The sequence below is a fragment of the Chironomus tepperi genome, unplaced genomic scaffold (genome assembly GCF_022539635.2).
Source record: "Chironomus tepperi strain 1889 unplaced genomic scaffold, CSIRO-AGI_Ctep_v1 contig_376, whole genome shotgun sequence".
Lineage (NCBI taxonomy): Eukaryota > Metazoa > Arthropoda > Insecta > Diptera > Chironomidae > Chironomus > Chironomus tepperi.
Window position 1 is genome coordinate 1,873,701 of NW_027226498.1, and position 24,664 is coordinate 1,898,364.

The window sequence follows — 24,664 nt, forward strand, 5'->3', positions numbered from 1 at the left end:
TCATCATCCGGAACATCTGCCGAATAACCAAGAACTTTTAATGATGAAAACTTTTTCATTTCCCATTAGAAAGAGAATATTTATCCTCATAACTGTAATAAGTTGTAGTAAGTGAACGAAGGAATGAATTAGAAGAGGAAGGAGAGGAAAATCAATTAAATTAAGATTATGAGAAATAAAGTCTTTAAGAAAATGTATGAAGCAAAATTAGATAGATAATCCCCACAGCAATGAGACCAAATGAGCTGAAAATATTCAAAATAATTTTCGTTTTCTTTAATGAACATTGTATGTCTAATTATACATACATAGGCAATATATAGGCAATACATAGGCAATATCAATATGCCTTAACATTATTTAATATAGATTCCGTGTGATTAAAATTAATTCATGTAATTTGCCTTAATTGAAACTTGTTCTTGCTTCAAAATTATATATTTGCAAAGAGTGCTGGAATTTTCAAGGGAATGTAAACTTCATTAGTTCATATTCTTGAGTTAATTAAAATTCATTACAGTTAAATTTAAATACTTAATTTTATTTATTAATTTCATATAAACAGTTAACAAGTTAGTAATACATATCATTTACTTCGCATTTTTAGTAATATTAAAATTCTAAAACATTTACTTTTGCATGACTTTAATTTAGTAGACTTACAGTTTATAGTAGGATCTGAACCATTTCTTTGATGACATTATTGCCTGCAGCATAGTGACTAAGTGAATAATATATCTTGCCGAGAATCGACCCCATTATCGCAGGATATATAATTAGGTACCGAAGTACTAAACCATTCTGTCATCGAACCACCACGATTCACGTAACTTCCTGTATCAGTTTAATAATAAATATTTTTTGTCTTTCTTTCATAACTTTATAGGAAGAAGTTTCAAGTAAAGTGCTGCTATTTAGTCAAGTGAATTTACGTTTATTAAAAAATCAAATTAATCCTTATTGTGTTGTGGTTTTAAGGATAGTTATACACTCATATTTTCGAATGAATGACTATAATATATCATATCGATTCAACCATTAATCGCATGGCTTTGTAAAAAAAATTGTTGTATTTAACATATTATCTAGCAGACTAAGGAAGACAATAAAGTATTATTTTATGTCGCATTATGTGAGATAATAAGATTCATGGATAATCAAATTTTAAACTTTGCTTATCTTCTAAAAATTATCAGTGAAAAAAATTGAGTATAAAGTATAATTAATATGAATTCATCCGTTAAAGAATTCGACTCCCCTTTTTGAAAGTTAAACTTTTTGAATGAGGCGCAATTAAGAATGAAAATTGTATGGAGAAGAGAAAGGCTATGAAGGTACTAAATTTAGCTGAAATGTCTTTGCCACTTTTCTACTTCCCCATTACATACTCTAATTTGCTCAACTCCAAGTAAATAATGACGATGGAAAAAAATTATTAAATAAAGGAAAGAATTTTAGCATAGATCCATTTAAGATGAGAAAATTAGTACATGCTTAAGGAAAAAAGGCAAAAGGTAAATTTTATGCTTCTCCCTCGGGTCAAAAAATGGAATTAATGAATTAAATTTTGTTTATAAAAAAATGAAGAGGATGAGAACCTTTTTCCACGAATTTTGTCCATCGTTGAGCTTCTGTGCAAATACTTAATCAAAATTAATACGAACGATATCATTAGGCAAACTTAAGCCGCCTTTTCTCATGGGTATTTCACTCAATTGACGATCTATAGGCTGACGTATATCTGTTTAAAAAAAGCATGAAATTAATTTTTTTGTCAGATCAGCAGTCAATGTATTTTTATGCAAATAAGATGTTTGAGCTAAATTCATTAGCTGATAATTAAACCATATCTTACCGTATAATGAAGGACTGTCAAAGATAATTCCCAAGGTTCCGCCAACACACAAGAGGAAAAAGATCCACAAGAAAAATCGATCGAGCACCATAGAAACAAATTTCCAGTCCTCAATGATCTGCAGATGGCACGTAAAAAGAAAAGTATAATAAAAAATGAATGAGAGAAATAAGGAGGAAAATTCAGAATGCTGAAATAAATTAAATTGCATTTTTTTTCTATTTAAAAATCAAAGTGCAGATATTTATATTGCATTACACAATGAGGAGAGCTATGATAACGTTCTAGTGTCTTTCTTTTACTCTAGTATCATCAAAGAAATGAATGCTTAATGTTAGTGCAATTGAGTTTTCAAATATTGCTTGCAATGTTCATTTTATGGTTGAATCTATATTCCTTTTCCATTCCAGATGCAACTTTTGAAAGTTAAGTACTTACATTATTTTATCGAATTAAAACCCATGTGAACCAATGATATGTTCGCGACTTTTAAAGAACATCCATTTATTATGTTATTAAAATTTCCCCTAAAAAGAGAACGTAATAAGTTAATGGCCCCAGAGCATTTGATGAAATATCCGCCACATACATAATTATTAAGGTCACTTGTTCAAGTGGTTAACGACTTGGTATATTTTTTAAAAGTTTCTTTGACATGGCCAAAAGTTGGATGAAAAGTATTCGCATTGAGAACAAAATAAACTTATAGATAATTCATATCCCTGAAACTCATTTCCTAAATATCGAAGCTATAAATATAAAATCCATTCGAATCACAACAATAAAAAGTCAAATCCAGTCAACTAGACCAAAGATTAGAATAATATATTTACTTATGTTGCAAAGCCGGATAAACAATTTCTTTCATACGAGGAAGAGGAAAATGAGATAAAGGATACAACAATAAAATTAATGGTTACAAAAGAAATTTTTCTTTAAGCCCATTTTGCAATGCTAAAATACAAGAAACTTTTTTTTTCTCAATTTTCATGGAAATAAAGCATGATGTTCACTTTTACTGAATAGCTGGCAAGAAAAATGCGTTTCCTAAATTTTAATGTTTAGATTTTTACATACAAAAATGAATGTGGCCTCAAAATGTTGCATTATGTAAAGCTACTACATATGTTCAATGTGTATGAAATAAAATATTTTTTTCCTCCGATCCCATCACATAAATTTTAGAAGATAAGCAAAAATTAATGTAATATTTTATACCAAAAAAAAAAGAAATTCTTTGCAGACAATCTTTCCGCATTTCCTACTTTCATTCTATGGAAAAAATTTTTTTTGGATGTATAATATATGTAAGGATAAAAGAAAGAAACGGAACATAAAATGTAACATGATGATGTGAATGTCTTTTTTTTCAGAGATAAAAGAAAAATTCACATAGAAATGATGAAAAAATCTTGAGCTTAACTTTGAAACTTTGTATGAAATGCCACACATTTGTTCCAATACATATGAATGTGGGGCGAAAATGTAGAAGTTTACCATGAAAAGATGAATCACTTTTTCAAAATACGCACACGAAAAAGGAACGAGATAATATCCAAAGGTGATTTTCGTTCCCATAGTTTCTTTATGATAAAAGGGCGATAAAATTCATGTAGTAGCTGTATCGGCAGCTAAGAAGTTGTTTTTAAGTTCACATAAAAATTTCATGAAGAGGAAATTTCAAGATTATAAGTAAAAAGTTTCATCGGAAATTCTTAATTGAGTGAATTCTCATTACACTTTTCGAATACTGAGCTAAGATTCTTCAATATTTGTTAAATCATCTCATTAACACTATCATTATTTATTGAAGCGAATTCTTGTATTTTTATTTTTCACTTTTTGTTAGGAAAATCGTAACTGGATATCCAGAATTTTATCGGATCATATAATATTTTAAATGAAGTTTATAGCATTATAATAGGAAATGTATTTAAAAAAGAGTTTGAAAATAAGCTTAGTAAAAACAAAACTTTCAATTGGAAAGTAGTTCTATTTGAAGTATTTTGTTGATAATTAAGCATATTGCTGCTAACTAAACAGCAAAGCAATGTGAAAAAGTTGTTCTTTATCAAGTCAACCCAAAACAAGAAAAGATTTAATTGAATTTCGTTCGCTGCAATGAAAATGAAGAATAATCTTATTTCTGAAATAAGTTTCTCTTTATTCCACTTCCTTTATGCAATTTGCATACATTGCAAATTTTTCTTCTTCTTCCAGTTTCATTCAATTTTCATTCATTTCTTTTATCTCTTTTAATAAAAAATTAAATTGCTCTCATTTTCTTGCTTATTGCTTTATAATTGACAATTTAAAACTAATATGCTTCCACTCATTCCGTCTTCAAAAGAAAATAATGTGAAGTGAAGTGTAAAGCTTATGTCAAATCTTTTCTAGTTCATGAGAGTTTACATCTCATATCATTAAGCCAAATTGATGTGTTATTTAATTCAGCTCGAAGTTTTTTTTTCCTTTTGAAATCCTTGAGTTTTTTCAAAGAATACGAATTGTAGACATAAAAGAGTCACAAAAGCATGAAAGTCAACCCAATAAAAAATTGATTTTCGTCATTAAGCTCAATAAAAAGAGAAGAAATAACAATGACAGAAAGGACACCAAAACAAAGTCAAAAGGGGACAGAAAAGCAAACAAATCTATTCATCATGAGATTCGAGAAATCACCATCACATCAAGTAAGTTACTTGATAGAAAGTTTTCATTTACAGTCCAACAATGTATCATTGCTTATCCTCTTTTTATTCTTTTCACTCGACAATAACATCCGTCTTAGATGGAAGATGAGAGATGGAAGGAAATTATATTAAAAATACATAAAGAGAGCGCATTAATTTAAGCTAATCCTTTAAACTAATTTTATACTACGAATTGCACTCCTTCAAATATTAGGAGATGAAAATTTTTGATGTAGACAAATTGAACAGATTCAAGCCAAATTCCTATCAAAATATGCTGTAGAATCTAACCCCAAATGTAGCAGCACATTCAATAAGAAAAATCGAGGAGAGATGAAAATAGAAAGAGAATTGGAGCACACGTTCAATGGTCAAAGGAATGAAGAAAAAAAATAGAAGGAAGAGGAAAATCGTGCTTTCATTTAAGAGCATTTGCTGCATCAGTTTAGAAATGCGAAAATGTAATATAACAATTCCTTAGATCACAAATCTTTTTATTATCTGAATGCCGTCATTTAGTGCTGTCTTTTTCTTTTCGGTATGCTATTCTCATGAGGTGAAAACATGTATGAGCATATACTGTAAGAATTTAGTTCACATTATTGTGCGGTAGTACATGATGGAGAAATTCTCAAGATTTTTGTGTCCGTAGTAAACTTTGTACACAATGAACATTGTTAAAGGAAAGAAGGTATATAATAAATTTTATATGATAATATATAATAATCATGTTATTACATAATACGACATCCGTTTGCAGGATGGAGCTTTGTAATTTTTTTTTGGGAGGTTTTTGAATTTTTTTCTTAAAAATCCCTCAAAATGGATTTATTTCAATGAGGGAGTAAGGGATTGAACCGCGACTGCACCCCTGTCAGTTATAAAAAACATGGAATGTTGAAATTTAGAATTTAGATTATTTTGCTGGATCTGAATATTAAGGCATAGCTCTCATCAGTGAGAAGCTAACTATGTTATTCAATTCTTCATGATTTATATAAATACTTTTACAAGCAATAAGCAACAGAATATCGAGAATTTCAATTATGTATCAATACTTTTCAACATCACACTATGGGGCAAAATGAAAAAAAAAGGGACATTCACTTTGTTTTTTGGACTTTTTCGAATTACACCTAGTGGGTATTATTTTCTTGTAGTACATATAGCAATAGACTTGCATGCCAAATTTCAGGTTATTTGGTGCTGTTTGGTCGATTCTAGAGCTGTTTAAAGTTGAAAAGTAGTGAAAAAACAGATTTTTTCACATCCTGTTTGACTCGGGAAATTCCATATTTAATTAAAAGATATTGAAAAACGGTTTTCGGTTCCTAATTGTACTATATAAGAGCTTTAATTTCATATACTGGAAAGTTTATATATATTGGGTTTTAGTGGTAGGGCTTTAGAAAATGTATGAAAATACCAGGAAAAAAAGCTTCAGGCGACCGGAACTAACATTTTTAGGTCGATTTCCCCCATACGGAGCTATACTAGCTTAAAGTACTTACTTTCTAGTTTTCAAAACCGTTAAAACCTTTACAATAAGTACTGGGGAGCAAAAGTTATTGCATTTTAAGTTTTGGACGAATTTTTTTCTCAAAACTAATATTTCTGAGATAAATTTGGAAAATATCATTTGGAAAAAGTTTTTTTATGTTTTTGTATGCATTTAGCCATTTAAGAACGATTAGTGAAGAAATTTTTACAAAAAGTTCAAAATTCGCCGAGTTAGAGGCACATATGCTAATTGACGACTTGACCCTTTTTCTCATCCATCAAACCACGTTAGGAAATTTTTCAATATTTTTCCAGAAATTCTAACTTTTAGTGATTATGATAGACCCTTATGTCTAGTATATGAAACCGCAAAGAAAAAATTTTTTCAACCCATGGCTGACGAGATATAGGATTTTGAAAATTGAAAAAGTGTATCGACCATTTTTACTAAAAATGCTCTAACTTTTTAAGGTTTATATCAATTTCATTCAAATAACTTTTATTTAGTAGATATAATTAAGAACTATATTTATAGCAACAATTTTGAAAATTTCAAGTTCCTTAGTGCCTCTAAAACTTAGATTTATTGAAAAAATGAGAATTGTTCATACTTACATTCACTTTTCTCAGGTCGAATAGTGCCGATTTTATTAAATGTTACTTTGAGTGTTAGGTTCTACCAATATCTACTAAATACTATAAAAATTATTTTTTTCGACTCCGGTTTATGTAGACAAAAATGGACTTTTTCCTCAAACAATAGCGTTTTTTCGACATTTTCGAGTATAGCTCTAAAATAAGGGTGCATGGTACGGTTTATTATTGCAGTTTTGAATAGTTCATATGTTATGCTACAAGATTATGGAAAAATATGTGCAACTTTATCTGCGCGTTTTCGAGAAAAATGACAAAGTATCTATTTTCTTGCAACATTTTTATTAAAAAATTATTCTAAAATCGCCTAATGACATTTTATGAGGTAATACATATGTTTATTCAACATTTTATGATAGAACTAGATTATATGATAATGATTCTATAAAAAATTTGGAGCTTTTTTCTAGCCTATGCTGGTTGCTTAGCTCAAAAATCTACTATGTACTCAAACCAGTACTGTTCAGCACTGCTGCAATATTTTTTATTTCTGTCTTAAATTATGTTTAGCTAAGGTCAAGAGCTTTCCAACGATATATAATACTTATATGTTTAGTCTTATATTAGTGGCTAAATAGTCAAAAGTTTAAAATTTCAATTTTTCGACCTAATTTTTTAAGTCAAATTTTCATTAATTGATGTTTTATAAAGTTTTATAAGATAATATGTAATTTTTTCGACTGAATATGACATAAAATGACTGTAAGTGTATATAAAAAAATTTTCAGCTCATCGAATGGCCGTAGGTCCAAAGTCCACAGTTACACTAATGGATGAGCCCAAAACATTTTTATCATTACTTTTATTCATTTTAAGTCATAGTCAGTCGAAAAAATTACATATTATCTTATAAAACCTTATAAAACATCAATTAATGAAAATTTGACTTAAAAAATTAGGTCGAAAAATTGAAATTTTAAACTTTTGACTATTTAGCCACTAATATAAGACTAAACATATAAGTATTATATATCGTTGGAAAGCTCTTGACCTTAGCTAAACATAATTTAAGACAGAAATAAAAAATATTGCAGCAGTGCTGAACAGTACTGGTTTGAGTACATAGTAGATTTTTGAGCTAAGCAACCAGCATAGGCTAGAAAAAAGCTCCAAATTTTTTATAGAATCATTATCATATAATCTAGTTCTATCTAGGGTTTCTGACAGCAGTTAACCGTTAACAGCATAACAGCGGTTTTTTACCTGAAAATGCGGTTAACGCAAAACAGCGGTTATTGAAAATTAACCGCTGTTAACAGCATTTTTATATCGAAAGGCTTTAAATAAGAAAATTTTGAAGGCTTTTAATAAAAAAAAATTAATTTCTTTCTGAGATCTCTCCTCTTTTGTAACTTGGAGTTACGGGCAATTTCTGTCCAGCTTGTCTTGAAAATTTCGGTTCAAATTGCTGCGAAGAGAGTGTTATTAACTTTTGCACATATTTGTACAAAATTAACAGCATTGCATTCAAATATATCATCAAACGCCTTTATGTTTATGGATTTTCAATAGAAAAAAATAATTTTGGAGTTTAATCATTAAAAATTATTCTTTTTCTTTGACTTTCATTAATTTCTTTACTTTTATAGGTTCATGCAGCCTAATTTAACCATACGAGGCAAATAGAAAGAAAATATATCAATGAAAAGCTCATTAACATAGTAAAATTGTGATATTATTAAAAATTCACAATAACCGCTGTTAACCGCGTTAACAGCTGTTTTGAGTTTTTTCATAACAGCATAACAGCGGTTATGAAAAAACGCGGTTAATCAGAAACCCTAGTTCTATCATAAAATGTTGAATAAACATATGTATTACCTCATAAAATGTCATTAGGCGATTTTAGAATAATTTTTTTATAAAAATGTTGCAAGAAAATAGATACTTTGTCATTTTTCTCGAAAACGCGCAGATAAAGTTGCACATATTTTTCCATAATCTTGTAGCATAACATATGAACTATTCAAAACTGCAATAATAAACCGTACCATGCACCCTTATTTTAGAGCTATACTCGAAAATGTCGAAAAAACGCTATTGTTTGAGGAAAAAGTCCATTTTTGTCTACATAAACCGGAGTCGAAAAAAATAATTTTTATAGTATTTAGTAGATATTGGTAGTACCTAACACTCAAAATAACATTTAATAAAATCGGCACTATTCGACCTGAGAAAAGTGAATGTAAGTATGAACAATTCTCATTTTTTCAATAAATCTAAGTTTTAGAGGCACTAAGGAACTTGAAATTTTCAAAATTGTTGCTATAAATATAGTTCCTAATTATATCTACTAAATAAAAGTTATTTGAATGAAATTGATATAAACCTTAAAAAGTTAGAGCATTTTTAGTAAAAATGGTCGATACACTTTTCAATTTTCAAAACCCTATATCTCGTCAGCCATGGGTTGAAAAAATTTTTTCTTTGCGGTTTCATATACTAGACATAAGGGTCTATCATAATCACTAAAAGTTAGAATTTCTGGAAAAATATTGGAAAATTTCCTAACGTGCAAACTGCTATAACTTTTACATGACTAAATATTTTTCAGTTCTGTTTCTTGTTTAGTGTAGCTTGTTTTAATACCTTTCCAACGATACATAATACTTAATAGTTGGAAGTAGTCTTGGTCGTGAAAACGGACCCTGTTTGTGACTGACCCTTTACAAAGAAATTTTCAAAAAAGTCATTTCTAAAACTACCACTTAAAAATTAAATAATACAATGTTTTTGTGTTTTTCATGTCAAAATATGATAGTTATAAATCTCAAAACACAAAAAATCTCATTTTGTAAACTTTCTGTAACTTTAGGGGCCTTCATAGGTAACACTCAGGTAGTCTCTCAATTCTCAGATATGGAAGTTTTTTATTGACTTTTTGATTGATATTAAATATTTACATTTATTTTGTGCAAAATATATCAATTTTAAAAAGTTTGGGTCGAAAAAAAGTGATTTTTGACTATTTTGTTTAAAAGAGGCTTAGGTAGGCCACATTTAAGGCACTCCAGTAGCCACTATGACTAAATTCTATACATGTTTTATACATAATAATAAAGGTAATAGTAGTATCTAGCAATAACAGAAAACAGAATGCAAAAATATTGGTTCTAAAAAAAGTTATAGTCATTTGAGTGGTCAAAAAAGTGTCGAGGAGAGCAACCAGCATAGGCAAAAACATAAAAATTCAAAATTTTACGCTAATTTTGACAAATAACGCAACTTTTTGGATAAATTCGACATTAAAATAGTTTTTATTCAAAAAAATTCAAGAATTTCATTAAAATTTTGAATTTTTGTGTTTTTGCCTATGCTGGTTGCTCTCCTCGACACTTTTTTGACCACTCAAATGACTATAACTTTTTTTAGAACCAATATTTTTGCATTCTGTTTTCTGTTATTGCTAGATACTACTATTACCTTTATTATTATGTATAAAACATGTATAGAATTTAGTCATAGTGGCTACTGGAGTGCCTTAAATGTGGCCTACCTAAGCCTCTTTTAAACAAAATAGTCAAAAATCACTTTTTTTCGACCCAAACTTTTTAAAATTGATATATTTTGCACAAAATAAATGTAAATATTTAATATCAATCAAAAAAAGTCAATAAAAAACTTCCATATCTGAGAATTGAGAGACTACCTGAGTGTTACCTATGAAGGCCCCTAAAGTTACAGAAAGTTTACAAAATGAGATTTTTTGTGTTTTGAGATTTATAACTATTATATTTTGACATGAAAAACACAAAAACATTGTATTATTTAATTTTTAAGTGGTAGTTTTAGAAATGACTTTTTTGAAAATTTCTTTGTAAAGGGTCAGTCACAAACAGGGTCCGTTTTCACGACCAAGACTACTTCCAACTATTAAGTATTATGTATCGTTGGAAAGGTATTAAAACAAGCTACACTAAACAAGAAACAGAACTGAAAAATATTTAGTCATGTAAAAGTTATAGCAGTTTGATGGATGAGAAAAAGGGTCAAGTCGTCAATTAGCATATGTGCCTCTAACTCGGCGAATTTTGAACTTTTTGTAAAAATTTCTTCACTAATCGTTCTTAAATGGCTAAATGCATACAAAAACATAAAAAAACTTTTTCCAAATGATATTTTCCAAATTTATCTCAGAAATATTAGTTTTGAGAAAAAAATTCATCCTAAACTTAAAATGCAATAACTTTTGCTCCCCAGTACTTATTGTAAAGGTTTTAACGGTTTTGAAAACTAGAAAGTAAGTACTTTAAGCTAGTATAGCTCCGTATGGGGGAAATCGACCTAAAAATGTTAGTTCCGGTCGCCTGAAGCTTTTTTTCCTGGTATTTTCATACATTTTCTAAAGCCCTACCACTAAAACCCAATATATATAAACTTTCCAGTATATGAAATTAAAGCTCTTATATAGTACAATTAGGAACCGAAAACCGTTTTTCAATATCTTTTAATTAAATATGGAATTTCCCGAGTCAAACAGGATGTGAAAAAATCTGTTTTTTCACTACTTTTCAACTTTAAACAGCTCTAGAATCGACCAAACAGCACCAAATAACCTGAAATTTGGCATGCAAGTCTATTGCTATATGTACTACAAGAAAATAATACCCACTAGGTGTAATTCGAAAAAGTCCAAAAAACAAAGTGAATGTCCCTTTTTTTTCATTTTGCCCCATAGTGCATCAATAATCTAGAAATTTTATTCTGTGCTTTTCATTATAAAAGATAAATTCAATAAGGAAATTCAATATTTATAAACATTGGCAATTGTACTTGACTCACTATAAAGAGAAATATTTTGAGTGTAGCTTAACATAGGAGTGCTTACGTAGGTATGCAAAAAATCTTATTCCATTTTCATTCCAACCAACCTTTATTTCTCGTATTTTACATTGTACAAGATATTTCTACCTTCAGTTATGATTTACTGACATCGCTCTTGCTCAAGTTCAAGTCACCTGTTTAAATAATGTAACAACAGACAAAGAAACTTTTACGAAAAAGTAAACGCAAAAAGAAAATTTATTATTGTTTTTTCTGTTCTCCCTCTTATACATTCTTTTGCTTTACTCAAATTGTTTGTAAGAAGCACTTGAAAAGAAATGAAAGGAAAAAGTAGAAATATAAGGAGTAAGTGAGCAAGAAGAAAAGCTGAAATGAGCGAATTCTCATGACGGCATTATTTTTTCCTGTTTTATGTTTTGTATTTGAAAATGACTCGCGGCAATATGAGGAATAAAGCTAAATTTATGTTGAAATTTAAGGTACATAGTCTTCAGAATAATAAACCATAGTCTTACAAGACGTAGTGTTCATGTGTTCTATGGATGGAACTAAAAGTGAAAAATAATATTTATCGTGCCTTTATGAGCATAAATAATGCAAAAATTAGCCATGAAAGAGATAAATTTTTGCTATTATGTTGAGAGCTTCTAGCTGTTTCATACCCATCTTTTTATGTACAGGACAAAAATTTGTCGTTTTGCAAGCAATTGAGTGAAATTTATGAAACTTGGAATCAGATAAAGTACCTACTTGAATAAATTTATTCATGTATTAAAGACTTCTATCTGAATTATCGTGTTATTTAGGTACATTTGGTTAAATCATAAATATCATCTCTGTTTTCATTTGCTATTGATTTTTATTTTCTCTAAAATTCAGAGACTCTCATCACTAAGAATGAGTTGAAAATTAATTATACGAGTAAACTAGTTTTAATTATAAACTCTGCTTAAAATAACATTTATTGAGGAAACGTTTGTGTCAAAATGCCGATTAAGAATTCAAAACATGTTCCTCAAAAACCAAAATTATGAAAACATCGTCATAGCACATAAAAAAATCTCTCATAATCACAGGCCTTGACTCTGCTTGTTAGACATCGAATTGATCACATCCTTAAGAAAAATGTTCTTCTGTTTTATCACTCGACATTAATCTTGTCCATAATTTCTTACTGCAATGACTACTTGTCTCTTATATCTTCCCTCATTCCTCATTGAAATGAGTTTAAGGCTTATGTTAGTGATGTGCAGAGGCGTAGCCCACATTTTTTTGAGTGGTAGATTTTGAAGTTTTTCTTGAATAGAAAAATTAAAGGTGAAGGATATTCTTTTCATTTAAAAACCCTGACAAATTGAGAAAATTCTGTTAAGGGAAGCCCCCGGTGTGTGTAAAAAACCTCGAAATCCCCATTCCCCTCTATCCTTTTGGCTACGCTTCTTGGGATGTGTAAAAGCAATACAACAAAAATCTTCATCTTTAACAAATGTAGATCGTAACGATGATGACAAATCATTTGGGTTGAGCTCATGGGAGGAATGAATGTTCACAAAATAGAAAACTATTATCATCATTGATTTTATCAAATGACAAAAATACAAAAAATGTATAAAATGAAGAAATAAGGGATAAAAAAAAGTCTTAGAAACAAAACAAAAGAAATTACTATTTGTATCAAAATGGCTATCAGATGAAAATATTTTTCTTCTATTTTCTATAAAAAATACATTGTAATCAAATTTATTGTAATTTACAAATTTTCGGTCAATTGTGAGTGTGAAATAGTTTTCTCAAATACCAATAAAGTGAAGATATAGTCATTCGCAAGTTTGAAGATTACATCATATTTATCATGAGACCAATTCGTTAAGAAAAACGTCTCTGTTTTCAAAAATGATTGGATATAGGACAGTAATATAATACTACCATGTCGTTCGAATGCTGTATAACTTAAAGAGCACATTTGAGTATTTATTTAGGCTTGAACATGGGCTTTTCGAAAAAACTTAATTAATTCCCTCAAGCTACGTACCTATGCTAAGATAAATTAGATACATATATTATTGATTTTGCAGATGCCTATAATTCAATTAAAAATACTACCTCAGATTTACTAAAATTGATAAGGAATCTAGGAAATACTATGAATCAAAAGTAATTGATATAAAATATAACAAAACATTACATAAACTTGTTCAAAATCGAAGCAAAACAAGTTCACTTTGCAATCTACGCTCAAAATGTCCCTCGTATAATTTAATATCCAATATGTCGGATGAAATCTAGAAAGGAAACTATTAAGATGGAAAATGATGAAGGAAGTGACGACAAATTCAATTTGATTTGTAACATGAAAGCTAGTTTTGTACAGCTTGAAATACATACATATTCAATGACATCTAAAATACCTTTCTCTCTATTAGTTCAAAAAATCATTTAGGAAACATTTGTCGCTTTTTGTTAGTATTTGGGACATTGAAATAGAAAATAAAGGAAACGAAAATTGATATATGTTTGTAAGAACAAAAAAGTGATGATAAAAAAATGTTGATACGAGTATATCTCAATAAGAAACATGAGAATCGTGCGATTAAGTGTAAACGTGTGCGTGATGAAAATGTACATTATCACAAAACAAAAGATCATTCGTTTTATAAAAAAAAAAAGCGGTGATAATGTCATGAGATATTCATTAAGAATATAGCTACGTATTTCTCATGTCTTAACCAATTTAGATCCATATGTTTATTTGATCAATTTGTTTATGTTTCCTTTTATGAAGGCTTTCATCCTATAATTCTACAAGGAATTTGGGCATTTTGTCCATCCATCTGTCTGTAATCTGTCGCCTAACAACTACTCTCGTTTAATTTATTATGGTAATATGGTAAGAAAACTGGAAAACTTTTGAAAATCCTGTATTTGGTCAAGGAGGTCGGTGGAGCACCAACGACCCGAACTGACAAGAAGCATGTATTTGAGTATGAGTTCATTATATTGATTGATCATGCTCATTTAGATGAATATGCTCATCGTTTTTTAGGACAACAACCACTTATTTTATAGGAAATTCCATTATTTTTTTCAACGATTTAACTGCTTAATCTTAATAACTTATGGGCGATGGATTGGATAATGTTATAATTTGTTATATTCATTTTGCTAAAATTTTTGTACATCGGTTGTTTCTATTTCCATTATAATTTATTTAAAAATTATTAGAATGACATCAAACTGTCCTAATTTTAATGCAATAATGAGACCACATAACGCATTATAATTTTTGAAATTGTGCTATGTGTAGTGTACATGAATAAAAACAAAATTTCCGCAAAAAAGCCCTGCGGTGGCATAAATAGTGTAGCTTTGTATAAATAACATACAATGATTTGTATTATTACAGTGAAGCAAATATACACAAAATTCTCATTTCCCAACATTTTATTTTTCCTCGTCTGCTCTGCTTCTCTCGTTGGTCCAATCCCTTGTTTGCAACATCATCATGACAATTCGCTCCTATTCAATTTGATTTCAACAGCATGGTTTCAAAAGCTGTCGACTGACAGTTAAATTATACGAATGATAACATCATGTAGAAATGTTTTTTGTTGCTTTTTTTAATTCAAAATATTGACAGTCAGAAGTTTCAGTGAATGAGATAATCATTATTGAGAGACTACATGCTGCTTGCATTTGAGTAATTAAGAATCTTATTTAAATAACTCTTTTCTTCATTTAAATGATATCAACATTTGTTTGTAAATTATGAATTCATTAAAACATCACTGAACAAAAATGGAAAATATGAGACCGAGTAAATTGAGGATTCTAAAGCATAATACTTAGAAACAAGTCACGTTTATGAAATAAATTCGAATAAAATGTATCATCATCATTTATGTGATGCAATTTTCTTTTCCCACAAAACGCTTTTAATGCTCTATTTCTTAGGGATTTCATGTAGCTGACTGCTATTACTTATGAAATGAAATAAGAATTTTCGCCGCACTCGCACATTCAACATTTTGTTATATTTTAAAGCAATTTTATTCATGTTTAAGTGGGTGAAAATATTCAAGTCACTTAATGCAAATATAAATACACTCCCAAATTTAGTAAAAATTTATACCGTCGTAAGTAAGTGAAAAGAGGAAGAAAATTTCAATTTAAGAATTAAGTTTCGGAATGTTCTAATACTTTATCTTTCTCTTATTGGATAAATTTCAATCTTCTAGCTTAAAGTCTTTTCAAATGGATGAATTGATTATTTTCTGTGAATTCGAATTTTCCTTTCTTCATTGAAATGGCTTTGTTGTTATCTAAGTGCAATTATTTTGTGGTTCGAGTTTCTTTCTGTGAGAGCTACAAAATATGTTAGAACAAACTAATCAGCTATAACATGTTGGTCTCGAAATGACCATTAAAGGTTAATAATGTAAATTAATGGTCTCACATAATGGTTAATGAAACATTCAAAAACTAGTTTTGATAATTAAAGATGGCTATTTTCACCTTAACGACTTCTCTTTACATTATCACATTCCAACATACAAAATCAATTTATTAGTCATGCTTCGTTGCACAGTTAATTTATTGTTTCGATGCGTTAATTGAAGTGTAAATTTGCAATGATGGTTGATACTAATTCAAAAGATGAATACATCCAAATATGTACGCGAAATGAAATGAATTACAATTGTGATATTTGATTGATAGATTCATGAATCATTCTGCCTATTTATCGTGATCGTACAAATAAAATTTCATTTATGAAATACAAATTTTTCGTATTCTGCTAATAATTTGTAAATTGAAGTGCAATAAAATTCATCGATTGACGTTATTAGTTTGACATTTTGAATAATGAAGTTAATTCATTTCTAAGTGATGGATGTGAGTTTTAGGAGCGTTCGTTCTCTCTAAACATTGCTCTCTAAATTCAGCTCCAAAATCTTAAGACTTCAAAGCTCTTACTCATTAATTTTCTGACAAAATAATATTTTATGAGAAACTAGGCTGGAAGTCTGAAAATCTAATTTTTTTCGAACGTCATTTGTGAATGTCCTTCAAGAACAATATAATATGCTCGTTATTTCTATAACAATACCAGGTCAGTGAGCATACAGTTAATTTCTAAAGAACAGAGAATTAACAATAAATATAATTTTCCAGCTAACCCTCATTAAGTCAAGCAATATCCTTTATAATACATAATTTTACACCTTACTGAATCACAATCAACAAAATCAAACGAAATAGGATCATGATTACATAACTTCCGAGAATTTCTTTTCAATGGCATATCAGATTTCTAATAAAATCATTTCCTTTGAACTTTTCAAGATCCATTCAAATTACATACAAGATCATTCAATTTAAATTTTCCATTTCTAAATATTTAAATGCTTGGGTTCTGATAAATTGTAGAATTTTATAAATTTAAGCATAGAAATAAATTAAAATTACACAGAAGAATTCCTGCATTGCATTCGAGATACATAGATCTCTACATAGAATGAACATTAAATCGAACATAATTGCGCCAGCAACAATTTATGAGCGCTTTAATTTCACCTTCGCTTCCGTATATTTTCAGTCGCTGGATGCTATTTCTCCCACCCGCTATTTACCACATAATTTACTTTCCAATTCATTCTCAATTCACAAATGGAGCTAATGAGAATTGTAAAATTAAACAGCAACTTCAGATGCAATAAATAAAGGAAACTTAAAGTTTAAGCTTTGTGATGAGGGGCGCTTGTTCATTTTAATTGAATTAATAACTTTAAGACTTGCTGACTTTGCTTTCTGCACTTTGATTATGACCTTATTATGTCTATAGTACTCACCTCATTGTCTTTATCGGAATCTTTTATGTGCTGAGCTATAAATCGAACTGACTGAATTGCTGCATGAATCTCCGGTGTTAATGTTCTTGGTATGATAATGTGCTCAGGCTCTGTTTTTATTAATATAAATTTTGGTAATAATAATCAGTTGACAATGAATATTTGAATAATAATTGGAAATTACCAGGATTCAGAGGCGGCATATTTTCATAGTCTTGATGGCCATTATTGTCTTTGTATTCATTTGGATAATCTGTTAAGCTTTCCCGATAATGATCCCTATGTATCGTGTACGATAGACGAATAAAATGTTAAATTTATCAATTTGAATTTCCAATTGGAAATTGGGCTGAATATAATTACCTCAAATCAATCTCATTTGTATGAATAGAATCGTCGTATTCAGGGAGTGTATATTTTGTGCGACGCATCATTAGCAGTCTTGGCATAAATCCCAAAAATAAACGCTTTATTAATGGTGACATGACATGAGTTGACGATGATCTACACAATCATAAAGAAAAACTCATCCTTCAAATTCTATTAATTTCATTACTTTGTTATTCCATACCTATAATGGACATTTAAGACACAAACTGTCGTCCAAACTGACAATGATACTAGAATCATGGTGAAAAGTAGATATTTCCCCAACAATGGAACTGCTAATGAGGTTGGTGGAATAATTTCAGCCAACAACAAGAAAAACACAGTCAATGAAACGAGAATTGAGATACAGAGTGTGACCTGTAGGGTTTGAAAATAAATTTAAGAATTGAAAGGTTAATTTGAAAATTATATTGCGTGACATTTACTTTTTCTCCTGAGTCAGATGGCAAATAGAAAACTAATACTGTTAAGAATGTGATTCCAACACAAGGAATAATCAAGTTGACTGTATAAAATAATGTCTTGCGACGCATTGTAAGTTTAAATGTGATGTCTGAGAATGGTTCTTCATAGCTAATTGAAATTAGGATTAAAAAGTTATTTATTTTATGCTGAATAACATAAGATAATTATTTTACCCAGGATAATATTCCTCATTGCGACTTGCTGGCACTTCTAATACATCCCACTCAACACTCAAATAAAATTCTGACAAATCAATTCCAATTGGCACTAAGTTTGATCCTGGGACTTGATCTAAATGTTTTAAATCCACTTGTGCTCCATTATAGGTCCATGATCCAAATTTCATAAAACAGCTCTGCTCGTCGTATGGAAAGTACTCAACATTCATTTCACATGAACTCTTATAAATTGCAGGTGGTTCCCAAAATACCTGTAAACAAGAAAAATCGTTTGTTTTATTGTAAGAGTAAGTTCGTTAAGTTTTCTCGAGAAGTTGTCAAAATCGAGCCACAAGATATTGTATTTTAACAATTTTGAATAAATGTTGTTGGTGACACACTTTTAAAATAATAAAATTTTGTCTAAATCCATCGAAATGGTCATTTTTTTTATGGAATTCAAGATATATAGATGTGTTCATACAAAAAGTTGGAGTCCCTATTAAAATAACGAATTTTAATAATTCGAAACTTCATTTTTACGAACACTTCATTTTTTCAACCGTATCATTTTTTCGAAAAATTCTTCATGCAAATCTCTTATAATTTTCAAATTTTAAAAAACCGTTGAATTTACTATGCATTTATACATACACGTTTCCAATGTTTTCTACAATAAAACTGTTTATTTACATTAAAAATAATTAAATTAGCTTAGTTCATCAATATAAGAAGAAAACTTAGCTATAAAATATATTTTTAAAATAAATAAAATGTTGATAAAATTTAACGGTCAAAAATTTGAAATTTTTGTAAACACTAACACTATGAAAGAAAATTTGTAAAATTTACAAAATTTTGATTTGCAAAATTTTCTACTTTTAAATGAGTTTAGTTAGTACAGAAGCATTGTAAATGCTTTATTATATGCTAATCTAACTGACTAAAGCTCAAAAATAATGTATCTTTTTATATTTGTTTGAAAATTTTTGAATGTAATTTTACAATATTTTTCAAATGTTATTGTTTACATTACTATACGAAATTCCGTATGGTCGAGTATGGTCGAGTATACTTTGTATGTACACATCTATATATCTTGATGGAATTTAAAATTTTTTTCGGAAAAAATTGCGTCACACCTGCATATGTTCAACTATCTATCTTCATATGTAATAAATATTTATTATAATTTTGCAGAATTAAAAATTATAAAAGAATCAATATTCGGGACATCCTTGCATCTATAGCAGTGGTGAAAAATATGTGTTCCGTGACATACTACCAGCCGCTTTTTTTGGGTATATAATGAACCTTATGCAGTTTCGGTAGAGGTTTATCACCAGGTTGCGACGGAAAATAATCGGCCGCTTATCTCTGGTCTATATTATAGACGATAATGGACAGTTAAATTTTGAAACTTTTTATATTTCTTACTCCAACTTAAGTCTCTGTAAACACCGCTTTAGTTCACTAATTTTCACAACCAATTTAAAATCCCTCAAAAAATATGAAAAATTACCTCTCCTGTATATTTTAACGTTGCTTTAGTCATTAAAGTCACTTCATAATTTCCGTCCCAATTATTGAACAACACTACATCGGGAAGCCAAATTTGTTCGGATGGTACGTAAAGCATTTCAACACCACCGTATTCCTGATTTTTTATTGAAATAAAATATAATTATTTTTTCATGAAATAATTTAAAGAATAAACACTCATACCTCAGGATCCCATTTCAGTTTATAATCATACCATTTTTGTTTAACCCATAAGTTTGTTGTCATGACCTGAAATTTATGAAATTTATTTAAATTGCGTGTCAAATTATTTATGCCAAAATCAACCTGATTTCTTAATGAAACTTCTATAATCTGAGTAATTTTAAGTCCTATCCAAACTGTCAATGTTTCCGTATTGTTGACAACAGGTCTTATTAGTCTATTGTAGTTGCTCAATAAATCATCATACAACCGTTTTGCATCAGGATTTGCTTCAATGTGTACAACAGCTGTTTATGGGTGGGGAAATTTTCAGTCAGATTTTCTTTAAAAATATTTTTTCCTTGGTTAATTAAGTTGAAACTTACAGCAATCCGATTTATGAAGGTATACCAGTATGGCCAACAACCTTAACCACCGCATTTTTGAAAATTAATCTCTTTTAGTCCAATTTTAACCTGTTTAAATTAATTTATAAATGTAGACTTTATAGAACCAACTTTCCACAACAAAATAAAACAGCAGAATGAAAATATTTGCTGCAAGGAAAAATCGATAAATTTTCGTACTCGAAGAAAATCTTACGAGATGGTACATGTTGTGGATGTTGAGAAGGGATGCGGCATTTCATTTTTAATGAATATCGCGTGAAATATGAACTTTTGGATGATAATTACAGAAGGAATCAAATTGTTGATTGAATTCATCATAAGTTTTATTTATAAAGTCACATGACAATTCTCCAAATCCACAAAATTCAAAAATAATTCAGTGTTAATAATCACAAGAATTATTGGACCATTTTCGAATAATCTAAAAAACATAGAGGGAGTAAAATTAGGGGAAAAACGCAGTACTGAATTATTTTGTCTTATATCTGAAATTTAACTAAGAAAAGTCTGTTTCCATTGAAATAAATGATTTTCATTTTATTACATTTTTTGTTTAGAAAAAAATGATAATAAGCAACACAACATAATATTTCATTTGCTTAATTAACAATGGGTACCATAGTGTTTACATAGTTGTATAATAGTTTGTGTATTGTAGGGTCAATAGTTTTTATCATATTAACATATCTTTCATCACCAACCAATCCTTTTAATGCAATTAATTGATTTTGTAAATATTCCTTGAGAACGATTTTGTGAACGCAATCCTTGAGACACATTACTCGATAACGATCATAATGAGGTGTTCGGTTTTCGTAGCCTTCATCAAAGTCACACATTGCATCTACATCCGCTTGTTCATTTAATATTAATGAATCAACTTCATCTCCATCCTCTGAATCTTGTCTCATGATGTCACACAATGTTTCATAAACATTAATAACGATTACTGAGAAATTTTCAAAGATTATATCGTTTGGAATTGTCAACAATGAGCAAAGACCTATAGCAAGTAATTTCTTGTCCTCATTTTGAGTCACATTTGGCATAGTATTAATCCAAATTGATAAAAACTTTTGAAATGAGTTTTCAATTTGAATCTCTTCAAGAATATGACTAAATGCCATCTGATTTGCCAGAAAATATCGGACAACAACTTGAAGATATATCTGCTTGACTGTCAAATAATCTGTGTCGTCGAGTAGGTTCTTAATAATGTCAATCATGACAGAGTGTAGCAACTCAACTGCGTAAGTTGGTTGGATTCGGATGATTGAAATAAACAGCTTGCAAATGGTTACAATTCCTTCAGTTCTGATATCCTTCATTAGATATTGACATTGTTGTATGATTTCCTTTCCGTACTTTTGCAAATATAGTTCAGGACAAAGTAAAATGTATGCTTGCATGATAAAAAGACATGTTCTTAAATTTAATGTTGATTTTTCTGTAAGAAAAAAGAAGATCAATAAGTTATCACATCAACATACATCTATGTTGCAATAGCTTACCAATAATTGGTATCAAATTGTCACAAAGCTTTATTAGTGCATCGTTAGGATGTGCAGAATATTGTACTACTACAAGCCACAATTCAAGACCTTCGTCCAACAGATAAACAGTCGAAGGATCATTAACATTTGTAGACACTTCTATGACTTGATAAATAAATGGTGTGACTTGTTCAGGAATTTCATCTATTGCTTTGATGATTTGAAGAATTGCAGAGATAATAGCAATTCGAAGCATATTGTGCTCGATTCCTTCGTTCCATAAGAGTGGAAGATATGCTACCAAATTTCCAGCTTGAATCTTAATTGACAGAGACATTTTTTCAACAATAAAGGCCATAACATAAAGAACATTCATTTTTGTATCGCATTCCTTTGCTTCCTTCAATAAGTTAAACAGTAGTGTAAATGACGGTTCCAAAAATTCAAGAAATTGTTCTGCACAAAAATCAAAATCTTCCAAAACTGTTTTCAATGTCTTTGCAGCTGTAAGTCGAACAACCATATCCTCATCTGCTTGCAACAATTCTAAGCAAGCCTCATATAATGCTGGTCTTAATGCTTTAGAAAATTTAACGCCAGACCATTGAGCAATCATCCAGATTATTCTTCGTCTTAGTACTTTGAAATTGGGTTCATGTAGTTTTAGCTCGTTCAATAGCTGCGATGAAAACCAAGTGTCGAAATCAATGTCATCAAATAGATGAAATGCAACAAGTCCAATAGCATTATAAATTGATTCTTTAATTAAAATATCATGAGGATCAGAATTTGATGACAATTGAATTTCTTGTGATTTTTGAACATAAACTTTCAGATGTTGGCATAAAATGTTACTGTATTTATGAAATAAAGCCATGTAAAATGCTTCCGTACATGATCTTAAATTATATTTCCAACTATCTCCGCCCTCATCACCGACAAATGTTTCTGGATCACTTTCCCATTCTTCAATATCAACCGGTGTCAATAGGAAATAATGCATTAGTAGTTTCTCAACAATATAGCCCAAACGTTCACTCGTAAAAAAGTTTTTTAAAACCTCAGTCAAATTGGAATCTGTTTCCGTTGCGCTGCTATAAATATTTCCGCTACTGTTCAATAAATATCCTTTTATCAAATTAAGGCAATGGATCACAAAATTAGGCATTGTTAATTTATTGCCTTCGAATATAAAACGAGTTCCTTCAAAGAAGACATAATTGAATGACATTTCGAGAACATATGGCGCAAAGTCAATGAATGCAAGTCGATGGACCTCTTGGAATTGAATTAAAATTTTTAAATGCTTAAGGATAAACTTTTCGTGCGTTTCCAATAAAGAAATATATGATGACGATTTAATTAGCAAGCGACATTCAAGTAGATCTTTTAGTCTCTCAAAAATCATTTTAAGGAAAGCTATTGGTGGAGAATCTTGTGATGGCTTTTGGAATCCGTGAATTGTCAATTTACGAGCTATCTTCAAAGCAAGAATAGCTTTTGTCAAATTATTTTCACAAATTGAGAGTTGCTGATTAGATTGAATATTTTGAAAGTAAAGTCCAGTAAATCCATTCCAAAGGTTAACAATGAAATCAAACAAATTAGATGTAAATTGTTCAAACATCATTCGATCTTGATGAAAACGTTTTGTTGCCAATGACTTTACGACTTGAACAAGTATTTGTAGCGATCTTTTTTGTTCCAAATTATCGGTACTGTTAATTCGTTGCAAAAGAAGCGGTACGAGCTCTTCCCAATCATCAGGACAATCTAATCTTGCTATTTTCGATATAATAACAGCATATTGCGTCGCTAACTGCTCAACAGGCTCATTAAATGACTCCAATAATTTATTTTTCAGTATTTTCTTCTCCTCTGGATTAATAGAACTACAAAACATAAAAACATATAGAAATGTTGGCAATTTTAATAATAATAGTCTTACTTGTTCTGTGTTTTCCTCCAGTATTTGTCGATTCCATTTTTGACTATTAAGAGTGACATATAACGTGTAGAAACATCCAGTTGTTGATTGAAATAGAAATTCAAAACGCTAGTATAAAAATTTGGCTGCTTTTCAAAAACGGCAATACTAGCTTCTGCCTGTTTAACTAAATTAATATCCTGACTAACACAGTTTGTAATTGTTACAAAAAGTTGATCCATTTTTTTTTAATTTGAATTTTTTTAATATTCACTATATAATCAATATATTTCCCGTTTTCTTCTTATGCTATATTAAAAGCATAACTTTATGTAGCTTTCTGTATAAAATACACTAGAGTGATTATCTCGTAAACTACTTAAAACATGATTTTCACGATTTAGAAATATTTCTCGTGAAAATCAAGGGGAGTCTATGAATATTAAAAAGTTGTTGGAATAAAATTTGTTAATTATTTTGAGGAACAAAATAGGATTTCCAGACTTATATTTTGTGTTCCAAAATGATTAAACAATAGTTTGAATCTTTGTTGAGATTGAATGAAAATTCTCTGCCTGAAAATTGATGTGATTTACTTAAAGTTTTGAGTTTTGTTAAAAGTAAACTTTTTTAAAATAAATGTCCCCCTATGCAGAAAAATCCGTGTAAATCATGTCCTTCTTTTGTTATTGTTAATTTAATAAACATTTTGAAAAGAAAAAGAATTACTAATCACGATCTGTAAATCTTTATAATGTATAGAAAATGACAATTAATTAGA

General features: G+C 29.4%; 1 protein-coding gene across 1 annotated transcript; it reads right to left on the reverse strand.

Moving 5' to 3' along the window:
- Positions 1–578: 578 nt before the first annotated feature.
- On the reverse strand, positions 579–24,302 carry LOC139095761 (importin-11-like). Its single transcript, XM_070647226.1, has 14 exons — positions 23,905–24,302; positions 21,975–23,848; positions 21,065–21,910; positions 20,198–20,361; positions 20,075–20,140; positions 19,872–20,006; positions 18,365–18,621; positions 18,152–18,299; positions 17,908–18,083; positions 17,700–17,840; positions 17,521–17,615; positions 17,337–17,446; positions 1,856–1,973; positions 579–1,741 (listed from the first exon to the last, which is right to left on the reverse strand). The coding sequence occupies exons 1-14, from the start codon at positions 24,123–24,125 to the stop codon at positions 1,644–1,646; spliced, it is 4,449 nt and encodes a 1,482-aa protein (XP_070503327.1). The 5' UTR covers positions 24,126–24,302; the 3' UTR covers positions 579–1,643.
- Between the last annotated feature and the right edge of the window lie 362 nt (positions 24,303–24,664).